This window comes from Rhynchophorus ferrugineus, unplaced genomic scaffold, assembly GCF_030347505.1.
Source record: "Rhynchophorus ferrugineus isolate W39M unplaced genomic scaffold, kcgeb_rfMv2 rfM3, whole genome shotgun sequence".
NCBI lineage: Eukaryota > Metazoa > Arthropoda > Insecta > Coleoptera > Curculionidae > Rhynchophorus > Rhynchophorus ferrugineus.
In genome coordinates, this window is record NW_027472582.1 from 73,495,567 (window position 1) to 73,507,477 (window position 11,911).

Here is an 11,911-nt window from a genome sequence, read left to right on the forward strand (position 1 = left end):
CAATAACTCTTGCAGTTTCATATATTCAAACATTGTAGGTCTACTAGAACGTTCTTAACATGTTTTTAAGGTTAGAGGGACCTGGGACCTGCAGCAGCTTTTTCTTTTGATTAAGTAAGAAAAATAATGTGTAACTTGATATTTTTAAAGTATAAAACTACGATGGTGTTTCTTTCGCAAAATATAACATGTAGAGTAACAACGAAACTTGATATTTTTTTATTAATCTCTTAGAACGTCAACAATCTGCCCGTAGGCAATAAGTATTATTGTATGATTTCCGTTATATAATATAACCATCCTAACATGTAGAAGATCACTTCAGTAAGTGACCTGCTGTATAACTTATAATCTCATTCTTATTCTAGATACTATTCTAACTTATTTTATAGACTATTCTAACTTATTATAGAGAATATTATATCTCACTCAATGTATCTATTAATCAATTCGTATTCGTATGGTAGTCTGCGTTTGAGCCCACGCACTTCACTGTCATCGCGTACATTTAACTGTTTGGCGAGTGCATTGGGATGCACTAATACTTCGCACTAGCACTTCGAATGACACTCGTTATGGGTTCTAAGGGGATATCGCGTTGAATCAGTTTGTTGGACACGTAATATGGGGCAACACCTTATTCTGAAACCTCTGGAGGATATCTATGTACCCCACAGTTCAATATCATAGGTTCAGATGCTGTTAAAAAAAAACGGTGATGACTTTTCGGTAGACCAGGTATATAGAGAACTATTATAAACGGTTACCTTTTGGACGCGCTATAGTATGGCTTCATTGAATCGCTAATACTTAGAGATATAAGGCTTTGAAATCATCTATTAGGAGAACTATATATCACTTTTCCCCAAAACTAAAGAAAGCAAATAAATAAAATATAAACATCCTTCAATTTGTTTATATCTCAATTCTTGGTAAAACTGGTAAATAAAAGACATGTTATTATTAATAAATAAATTTATTTGCAGTGCAGCAACTGAAATTGTTTATTAGATATTAAAATTGAGTTTAAACGCTTTTTTTTTGGTTAGGCTCGTTCATATCCCAGTAAAATGGTTTTGTACTCGTATAATAATAGAATTACATCGAGAAAAATCATTTTACAACATCAACCAAGGACATGAACACGCTGGTTGTTCTAAAAACATCTAGTTGTTATAATTCGCTATTTAAATTGTTTTCAATTGAAAGTGTCGAAAAAACTGAACCATTAGGCAGTGCCCGTAGTCATCTCCTCCTTATGATCGAGCTGGTTTCAGGGTACGGCTCGGCGGAGGCGGTATCCTGCTGAATCCTGCCGAATCGAATACCGGAAGCAGTCCTGATGATGAACCTACATAATTATTGCGATATTGGCTGTAAAGTAGGTCAAGTTTTTCACCTTCTTTGCTGCCTTTCAGCATGTCTTTCTTCAAGGGCTCGGTGGGGAAGTACGTGGCACCGTAGAAGTCCAAGCCTTGTTGCAGGAGGGTGTTGTATTCTTCCAGGGATGCGACGGTGATTCTGATCGGGTTCGGTGTTCCTGGTGGCTGTTCTAATCGCGTTTGGAGCCGTGTAACTTCAACCTAGGATTTGGAGGAGGAAAATGAGTTTCTATCGAGAGTTATTGAAGTTTAATAGAGTAGGTTGAAACATCACAGTTTGTTAACATAGTTTCTTATGTGTATCACAGTAGAACAACTAGAGACAATTTTATTTTCTTATGTTCATTTTGGTTTGTATGAAAACCATTGATATATATATATATATATATATATATATATATATATATATTTAAATAGCAATGACTTGTTATGTATGACGTATAACAGATTTAAATTAAAACATTTTAACAATGTCTATTACTCATTCAAGTAAATGACAAGGATGAGAGGGGAGATGAGAGAGCAAAAATTAGGAAAACTTGTCGAAAGGACCCGCAAGTTGAAAAGTTTAGACAAAAATATCGATCTTGCTGAATATTTTGAATTATTTTTTTAGAAGTCTAAACAAAATTTGTAATATTAATAATAAAACTTGAAATACAATAAAATATAACATATACTTTTTGTAGTATTAGTAGGAAGTGAGACGAAAGTTTTGGAACTATTTCTAACCAAAAAGTTAGCTGATATGACCTACAAATTATTATATATGTAATATTTAAGGAACGCTGAGAGTCCACGTTAGGTTATAAAAATATGAAAATAAAATATAGACATATAAAACGAAATATTTATTCTTCCAAAGTGATTTTAAGTAATTTAAAAATCCTATTTGGACATAAACGTATTCACAAAAAATCTCAATAAAATATTAAAAATATATTGTTTTATGCTCTCAATAATTTGCCTTTAAAAAATAGATATAGATAGAAAAATAGGACATTTCTGAATCAAATAGCTACATAAATATGATAACACAATCAATTTTTTTAACATTTTGGATGAGCTGTTGAAATCTGGAAAGATTTTATGTCCCAGTGCTTTTTGATTTTTAATATTTACACATTTATGGTTCACTAAATCTGGATCAAAATATACAAATAAATGTAAATTTAAATACATTTCCAATAAGTCGAATGATCAAAATATGGATTGTACTATAAGAACATAAAAATTCATTGTTCGCTGGTCATCTAAACTTACCACCGAATTATATCGATACAGGCTGGCCCTGATGTCATCCTCAGGCAGATCTACGGGCACCTCGTGGACCAGCAGAGAGAAGGTTTTCTGGGGACGGCATGGGATAGCCACTTTGCGGTACAATCGGCCTCCGGTGACCTGTAAAATTTATTGGTGGATTTGAGTGGAATTTTTTTGCTTCCTTGTTGTAGCAGGAAAAAAGGCAGGGTCGCTTAGTAGAGAAGGACGTCATTTCAATCATGATATAATCTTGAAGTCGATATGGGGTTTTACCTCAAAAGATAATGGGATTTTGTTAAGACAAAGTCATTATTTAAATTGGTAAATATTGAATTATACGAAGTAATAGGTTAGAAAAAGTATAATATGTGTAGATGGAGTTTTCTTTTAAACGTACGATGAAATTATTACAGTCGCTCATCCTCCACAAAAGTACTCTAAAGCCGGCTTGGTTGGCGCAGTGGCAAAGACGACAGGACGGCCCAACTACTTTTGCGATAGCCGCGGTTACGAATCCTGCTGGGACATGATTGTGATTGTTTAATATTTGTGATTGTCCCAGGCAAGAATGAAAAATCCGACAAGGAAAATGATCCCAGTCACGCCAGTTCTAGTCTCAGGTAAAAGGTAAAAGGAGACTTTAGAATATTAAAAAGTAGTTTAAACATAAGTAAAGCTAAAATATTTTAGTACATTTTACCAGTCGGGTCAGTAATACATTCTACACATTTTAACCATTTTTCATTTATGGATGCCACGTGATTTCAACCATATTTTGATTGGTTTTCTTGTATGAGAGGGCGTGTTATCATGCCGCAAAATCACTTTATCAAGCTTTTGGGCATAATATAAACGTTTTTCGATCAATGCCCAGTTAAAACTTAAAACTGCTTCTTCTGGTTGCAACAGTTCATAATATACATCAACTTGTCCTCGTATGACACAGAGCATGATCTTGTCTTTAACAAAACATTACATACTTATAGAAGTTTCTCTGTCTCATATTCCTCGCTAACTCATATAATTGTTTAGATATTATCAATGTTAATTATAATGACATTTTCATATTCAACTAGTTTTAAAGAAATATAGGTAATGACATGGACAGTATGGAATTAAGTGAGATGAATCTATTCCAAAGCCTAAGTATGGTAATAAAACAAACTTCAACAGATGCATCAGTGATATCTCTGAGTTTACAGCAATTTTTGACTTGAACCAAAACTATAAAAATCCAATATCCACATTAATAGTGAACTTTATAACAGGACACTACGGTCAAACAAACAAGCTCTATGATGAGGAATTAGAAGCTCCAACTATATGAAGCAATAATGAAATATGTTTATCGAATGCTTCTACTACTAGGTAACACTAATGCTAGCAGAAAAATGATGGAAAGTGGGAGATAACAACAAATATAACTGAACATAAAAAAAATTACGTATCTAAGACTTAACAGTAAAAGTTGCGAAAACATATTTCCACGCGAACTCTCCTATTATCCATCTGTATTTTGGTATTACAAGATGCCATACATTAAGACATTTTATAAAGCAAGCACAGGGTTCAATATATTTGAAGGTCTGAATTTCAGACAAAATGCTCTCTAAACCTTATGTCTTTTGTACCTCAGATTTATTGGATCTTGCGGGAAGTAGTCCTATTTTAATTGCGAATATTACGAGGTCGAATGTTGACCAACACTTAAAATTATTCATGTATAGAGTATTCATTATATTTCATTATATTAGACCGCCGGCTTGGTGGCGCAGTGGAAAAGGCGATGGGACGATTCTCCTATTGTTGCGATAGTCGCGGGTTCGAATCCCGCTGGGGCATGATCGTAAATTTCTATATGTGATTGTTTAAAATTTATGAATGTTCTAGGCAAGAGTGTAAAATCCGACAAGGAAAATGATCCCAGTCACGCCAGTAACCAGGCTGGGTAAGACCGGATGTCTGCTGACCGGATTTCTAAAGTTGGTCACTCGCCAGTCGGTAGGCTTAATGCTGAAGACCGTGGTTCGGAGCCCAACAACTCTGTACCTCTCATGTTTCCTCATGTCATGATTATAATACAACCAGATACTAGCATTGATTATGAATATATATACGAAATAAACAACTAAAACTCTTAAAATGTATATAACTTTCAGTTTATATTTTAAAGAAATTCACAGCAATCAATCGGAGGCCAATAAGAAATGCTTTTCAACTATATAAACACATTACTAGAGAAATTCCAACTTGGCATGGCCCTTAATAACTAAATCTCGAGCTTAGCACTAAGCTGCGAACTACTATTATCGGTTACTTATTGGTCAGTTGCCCTCAGCTATCCTTATTCATCAACCCTCCGTTCGGATTTAACCTGTTAGTCTCTTAGATTGCCCTGTGATTGTCACGGATTAAATAAATCAATTAAAAGGCGAAAAGGATACAGAAAATATAATTTGGAATGTTTTGAATGTTTCTGTTCTGTTTTAAATTTAAATTATACATGTTTACCATCTAGTATATTTTCCTTGATAATATTTTGGTATTGATTATTAAGTCCAGATCTAAAGTTTCAAACTTAACTAGCGTTTGATGGATTTACCCCACTTAGTTCTCATTTTTTAACCTTCAATCAGTTTTAACCTAAATTTTTTGAGTCTTATACATAAAAGATTCTGTTTAAATCATCTCTCAGATGAATCATTGGTTATTGATTGATATGAAATGGCCTTGGAGATTGTACAATGTTTTCCAACTGTCTCTTTAGCAACTGAAATAAGTTTAGCAGAGAGAGAACCTTTGAAACATCTGCTCGTTTGTTACTGAAAGTTTTTTCTAAAAATATTGTCTTAAAAATTTGTAGTCATTATTTCGTAAAAACGCCATTGATAGAAACCGAACGAAATTTGGTAGATTACAACTACTTTCACAAGTTTCTTACAAGAATCATAAATAAATCTTGAGCACTACAGAGATAAACTTTTCTTGGAAGATCGACAGAAAGCTAGCTCCAATCTCGGAATTTTTGAATAATGTTTAAATATTGCTCTTTCATAGTGCTTAAAAATATGAATAAAATAATTGGTTCGTTATACAGAAAAACATGAATTTATGTAAAAGGAAAGAGCAGGTAGCTAGAAGCAGAGTTTCATTAAAAAAAATATGATAGTATCTATTATCTGACAGTTAACAGTGAAGATTTAAATAAATAGTGTCATACCAATACAAATAATCAATCAAAATTATCGAAATATCAGCCGATGAAGACAGTGTTTAGCTCTAGAGAAAAGGCAGATTTTAATAGAATCATCAATAAAGGTATATAAATATATAATATAAAGGTATTGAACAATCCAAAGAAATTTGGGTTGACCTTTTGGTGCTGCGTAATCATTTCTAATACCCGACAAAATATATTTTAATAAAAAAGCTGACTGACGGGACAACTAATAATTGGACGGAGCAAGATCTGGAGAATATGGCGGGCGAGGTATCACTTCCCATTTTATTGTTTCTAAATATGCTTCCACCATGGTAAATATGTTATAGAGCATTCGATGTCCTTCAGACGTCTTTTTCTTCAAATTTAAGTAAAGAAAGTCAAATTTTCCGTGAATGCCATTTACCCAATACCAATTCAGACATTTGTTATGTATTGAAACGTTTAGCCTGTCAGTCAGGCTTCAGCAAGTTGGTTAAAACTGTATCCGATACGATATAATACGTATAGTCTATTCAAAATAGCAGTGAAGACAAATCATCTCAATTTAAGACCTCACTACCTCACATTGCTGCCGAATTTAACTTTAACTTTTAGTTTATTTTAGTTTTTAACAGGTAAATTGAAAGTCCCCGGGCTGACACATAGATGGCGCTAGTAGAATTAAATCCATATGTTTTTTTTTAGTTAGCCCTAATCCTCAAAAGATGCGTGTATAAATTTGACAGCTGTCGGATCATTAGTTTATCAATTATAGCATTTTGAGTGAAGCAACTTTTGTTATTATGAATAAAATGGATAAAAATTAATTCTGCGTGTTGATAAAATATTGCTTTTGAAGGGAAACAATACAGTTGATGCAAAAACTTGACTTGATGCCGAGTTTCCGGACACTGCTCCAGGAAATTCAACCATCAACGATTGGTATGTTAAGTTTAGACGTGGTGAAATGAGCACAGACGACTCTGAACGCAGTGGACGCTCAAAAGAGGTTGTAACCAACGAGAATGATCATCAACAGCGAAAAAAATGTGTTGTACTATGGTACGCCGGGACTTTTCAATCGACCTGTTATATATTACAACATTCAAATGCGATGTTAACATTATAGTTCAATGTTCAATGCTGTTTTGAATAGACGATAGTGATACCACCGGTTATATATCCTTTAAAATTAATTTATAAACTTGTTTTTTTATAGGAAAGGTAGTGACTAGTGGTAATGTAGACAGTAAATCTTTAAAATTACGATTACCGACGTTTTTTTGCCTTTCTCCTAAAGAAAATACGATTAAAATTTTATTCATAGCCGAAATATGATGCCTTAAAACGCCTATTGACATTATTTTTACGACAATCTAATAAAACGCCTCGGGTACGGCGTTTTAACCGCATTTTACGAACGCCCTCGACGGCATGAATACATTACGTTTTTGTCGTCCGATATATCGTCGAATTTTTCCGAAGATCCGTGAAATGAAAACAGCTCCGGCGGCTGCTTATAATCCCGAATCGCGATTCAGGAATAAGCCGGTCCCATTCTGGGCCGAATCCAATAACTTCGGACGACAATAGGCGAAAGTTTCCCGGCGCATTCCGGACGACACACACCGCATCGCACAAAACCACGGGAAATATCGAACTTTGTGTGTTGGCGAAAAGTTCGGCCCGGCGTTAGAAAATTTAAACGATATTCGCGATCTCTTTGGTGCCGGCTCGCTGCAGCTGCTCTCGGCAACCGAAGGCCACACATGTAGTGGCAACAATGACGATTTTTAATAAAGTCTTGTCGGTTTTGTTGGCTGCGGGAGTTTTTTAAAATCCGTTCAGATTTACAAGACCGATTAGGCGGCCAATAGGCTCTTTTAAATTAAGGAAGGTTTCTGTTCCTGTTACAAAATGGATCTCGAAGAAATTGCGTTTTCTAGCTGTACTTCCCAGCCATAGAACCTAGAAACCACATAAATCAAATACAAATGTGGCTGAAAAGATGGCATCACAGGTCAATTGAGAAGTTCCCGGCCTGGCACGTAGATGGCGCTACTAAAATTAAATCTATAAGTTTTTAGTTAACCCTAAACGTCAAAATGTGTTTGTATAGATTTGAGAGCTGTCAGATCATTAATTTGTGAATTATAACATTTTGGCTGAAGCAACTTTTGTTATTTTGATAAAATATTGCTTTTTAAAGGAAAGAATATATTTTAAGCAAAAACTTGCCTTGATGCCGAGTCTCTCGACACTGCCCCAGGAAAATCAAACATCAATTATTGGTATGCTAAGTTTAGATGTGGTGAAATGAGCACCGAAGACGTTGAACGCAGTGGGCACCCACTAAAAATTCTAATCGAATTTCGACTACAGGGCGATCACTATTCTAAAAATTAATTACAATTTATAACGTAAACAAATTTGCATTAAAAATCTACCGTACGAAATGCACGACGCGTCATAAATCAACCGTGCGATTTGCATAAGACATTACCTTGTGAAATCCTTTCCTAAACACTTGCTGAAAATCCTCCGGTTCGGAAAACTTGAACAGTATTCCGGTCGCCGTCTTGGTCAGGCTGAAGCTGCCTCGGAAGTTCAGCTTGTCGCAAATGTTGGCGGCCTTGTCTAAGCTGAGGTCGTGCGACGGCGTCAGCAGGAAAGCCCCTAAAACCGGAATGGCATTAGCTGTAACGAGGGGTAAACCACCCCGTACTGACGATTGTATGACGTCCGACAAATCTAACGAAGCCTTGATATGTACAGCAAGTTTACTTGAGCGATTTATTAATTAAATATGTACAAAGGTTCAGTTTAAAAAATGTAAACTAAATCACATCATATATAGGATATTTATATATATATATACACAAATAATTTACAGATGATTCAAAGATACTCTAGTGAAATATTAGGAACATTCTTGTTATGGTTTATTGTATATCATAATAAATAAAAAAGATATCTAATTGAAATCATAATATAAAAATTATAGAAAATGATAATTTACTACTAACAGGTCAATTGAAATATCGCCGGCCTGACACATAGATGGCGCTACTAGAATTAAATCCATATGTTTTTCAGTTAGCCCTAATCTTCAAAAGACGCGTATATAAATATGACAGCTGTCGGATCATTAGTTTTTGAACTATAGCATTCCAAATAAAACAACTTTTATTATTGAAAAAAAATGGATAAAAAGGAATTTCGCGTGTTGGTAAAATATTGCTTTTGAAATGAAACAATAAAGTTGAAGCAAAGACTTGGCTTTATGCCGAGTTTCCGAACACTACCCCAGGAAAATCAACCATCGAGGATTAGTATGCTAAGTTTAGACGTGGTGAAATGAGCACCGAAGATTGTGAACGCAATGGACGCCCAAAAGAGGTTGTTACCGACGAAAACATTTAAAAAATCCACAAAATGATTTCAAATGACCGCAAATTCAAATTGAATGAAATAGCAGATACTCCAAGGGTATCAACTGAACGTGTACATCATACCATTAAAGAAAATTTGGGTATGAGAAAACTCTGTACATATTGATTGCCGGGCTAGCTCACTTTTGACGAAAAACAACGACGAGCTGATGATTGGGAGCAGTATTTGAAGATGATCAAGCGTAATAAACCCGAGTTTTTGCATCGATATGTAATAATGGTTGAAACATGGCTCCATCATTTGGTCTGCACACGACAAACCCGCTCCAAAGCGTGGGAAAACGCAACAGCCAGCTGGCAAGATTATGGCGTCTGTATTTTGGGATACGCATGGAATAATTTTTATTGACTACCTTGAAAAAGGAAGGACCATCAACGGCGACTATTATATAGCATTATTTAACCGCTAAAAGGACGAAATCGCCAAAAGTACTACTTCACCAAAACAATGCACCGTGTCACAAGTCAGTGAAGACTACGGCAAAAATCCATGAATTGGGCGGAGAATGCCTTCCTCATTCACCGTATTCTCCAGATCTGGCCCCCAGCGACTATTTCCTGTTCTCAGATCTCAAAAGAATGCTCGCTGGGAAGAAATTTTCATCGGATGAAGGGGTGAAGGACGAAACTGAGGTCTATTTTGAAGCAAAGGACAAATCGTATTACAAAAATGGTATCAAAAGTTGAAGGGTCGCTATGATCAGTATATCACCCTTGAAGGGAATTATGTTGAATAAAAATAACTAATGTTGCCAAAAAAATGTGTTTTACTATGGTAGGCCTGGTAATTTCCAATTGATCTGATATTATTGCGAAGTGTCTGGAAATTTCAAAGGATTTATAATATTAGGTTAAGAAAATCTTCATTTACTCAGTCCAAATTTATTGGGCTTTTGGAAAGGGAGATCCATTTTCGTCAAATATATGCAAAGGCACATATTGTGTGGTGTTGATAGTGATATGTTCTCATGTGAACACTAGTTTGGGAATTGGTTTGTTCATTTTTGTTGGAACATTTTTGTTTTTAAAGATGTACGATGTACTTAGTCGACCAATCATTGAAGATATTGATAGCTTCCTTAGAAGTAATGTCTTTACGAAGTTAAACATACTCGTAAACTATTAGACAGAGTAGAACCATTTACATAAGACTGAATATCAAAAGAATAATTGTTTTTACTTTATGTAAATAAAGATTAATAGATTATTTAAATTATATTATATTATATATTATTATTTATTATTATTTAAATATATTTGTGCCGAATCTCTGTTACTACCTTTAGTTTTTAGTATGTGGCACTATTTTGAAGTTTAACAAGTATTTAGTCTTAAACTAAAACCGAGACATCATGACAAATCACTAAAATTGTTGGATTTCGAAAATATAAGCAGAAATCATACCAAATTGAATGGCGACGTTTCTTCGTCTATTCCGATATTATGATATTATGTTTTTCTTTCTGGGTTTATAGCATTACCTTCATTTTCATTAATATTACCTAACTATTTATAAAAATATATTTAACAAAATTCTATAAAAATTAATTCGCTCTCCTTAAAAAATGTTTTCTTATATTTGAGGGACAATAGTATACACAGAAAACTAAAACTAGACATAGCAGAAAGATACCTAAAACAATCATATCTACTATAAGTTCATGATTAAAAAGTAAAAACCAATGGTAACAATAAAACAAAAGAAATTGGCATAAGGGCATTACCGAAAAGCCCCAATACTTTTTCGATTAATTTTATTACACTAAACTATATATATATATATATATATATATATATATATATATATATATATATATATATATATATATAACAACTGATTAAACTAATTAATTATACTTATGACTCACCCTTGGTCAAGAATCTTGCGTGCTCGCTCAGTTCACTGTTATCATCGTCGTTTTCTCCCATCATATCAGATAACATCAACGACATGATACTCCGAACAGGTCATGCTTTGTGACTGATGATTGCTCTCGGCCCGGCTTTTATACCTCGAGGAACTCTCCTAACGATACCGCCAACCTACACCTATCAATTTTATATAATTTATAACTAATTCTATTTCTATAACAATTAATTACATATATATAGGCCGATTAGGTCATTGAAGAAGATGTAGTCAATTGGAACTGAGTTGATAGCCCAGCTACGTTCGTGGATTGCGTAATGGGTTAATTGGACAGGCGTTCGCTTATTAGCTGTAGTTTTTTTTATGGTTAAAACGGTTGTTTCCCACAATATTATCTTATGGTTTAAACGTATGGGTAGAACATTGCGTGAAATTGGTTTCAATCAATTTTTATATTGACCGTGTAAATTAGTTCGATCAGTTCTTACCAAAAATTCGACGTTTACATGGAGTATCGGTAATTTCTTTCCGGAAATCTTTGGTCTTTCAGACAAAATATGGACGTCATTCCAAAAGAACAGTTTCTTCTTTGAGCCAAAGCATTCATCGAGGTTTTTTCAATTTAGCCAGGCAGAATGGGACTAGGTCTGGAGAGTACAGTTGGTGAAATAAAATCTCACACCCTCTCTCAAAGCCCCCTTTCAAATGCATTTCAGCGTATAGTGGACGATTTTCGATCAAT

The 11,911-nt window shown here is 34.4% G+C and overlaps 1 protein-coding gene across 4 annotated transcripts; it reads right to left on the reverse strand.

Moving 5' to 3' along the window:
* Positions 1 to 957: 957 nt before the first annotated feature.
* Positions 958 to 11,319, reverse strand: LOC143192698 (uncharacterized). Of its 4 annotated transcripts, none has more exons than XM_076398193.1 (5): positions 11,168 to 11,319; positions 8,351 to 8,544; positions 2,646 to 2,783; positions 1,400 to 1,583; positions 958 to 1,339 (listed from the first exon to the last, which is right to left on the reverse strand). In XM_076398193.1, exons 1-5 carry the CDS (start codon positions 11,250 to 11,252, stop codon positions 1,257 to 1,259), a joined length of 684 nt encoding a protein of 227 aa, XP_076254308.1. In that variant the 5' UTR covers positions 11,253 to 11,319; the 3' UTR covers positions 958 to 1,256. The 4 variants fall into 4 exon arrangements, with proteins under 4 accessions (XP_076254308.1, XP_076254309.1, XP_076254307.1 ...); XM_076398194.1 differs by having other exon boundaries at positions 8,351 to 8,523; positions 11,168 to 11,316; XM_076398192.1 differs by having other exon boundaries at positions 958 to 1,351; positions 11,168 to 11,314.
* Between the last annotated feature and the right edge of the window lie 592 nt (positions 11,320 to 11,911).

Coding starts and splice junctions, on each gene's coding strand:
- LOC143192698 (XM_076398191.1), bottom strand. CDS start 11,252: ATGTCGTTGATGTTATCTGATATGATGGGAGAAAACGACGATGATAAC. Junction 8,524..11,167: donor CGCAAGATTCTTGACCAAGG/GTGAGTCATAAG, acceptor TTCCGGTTTTAG/GGGCTTTCCTGCTGACGCCG. Junction 2,784..8,350: donor TTAGGAAAGGATTTCACAAG/GTAATGTCTTAT, acceptor TAAATTTTACAG/GTCACCGGAGGCCGATTGTA.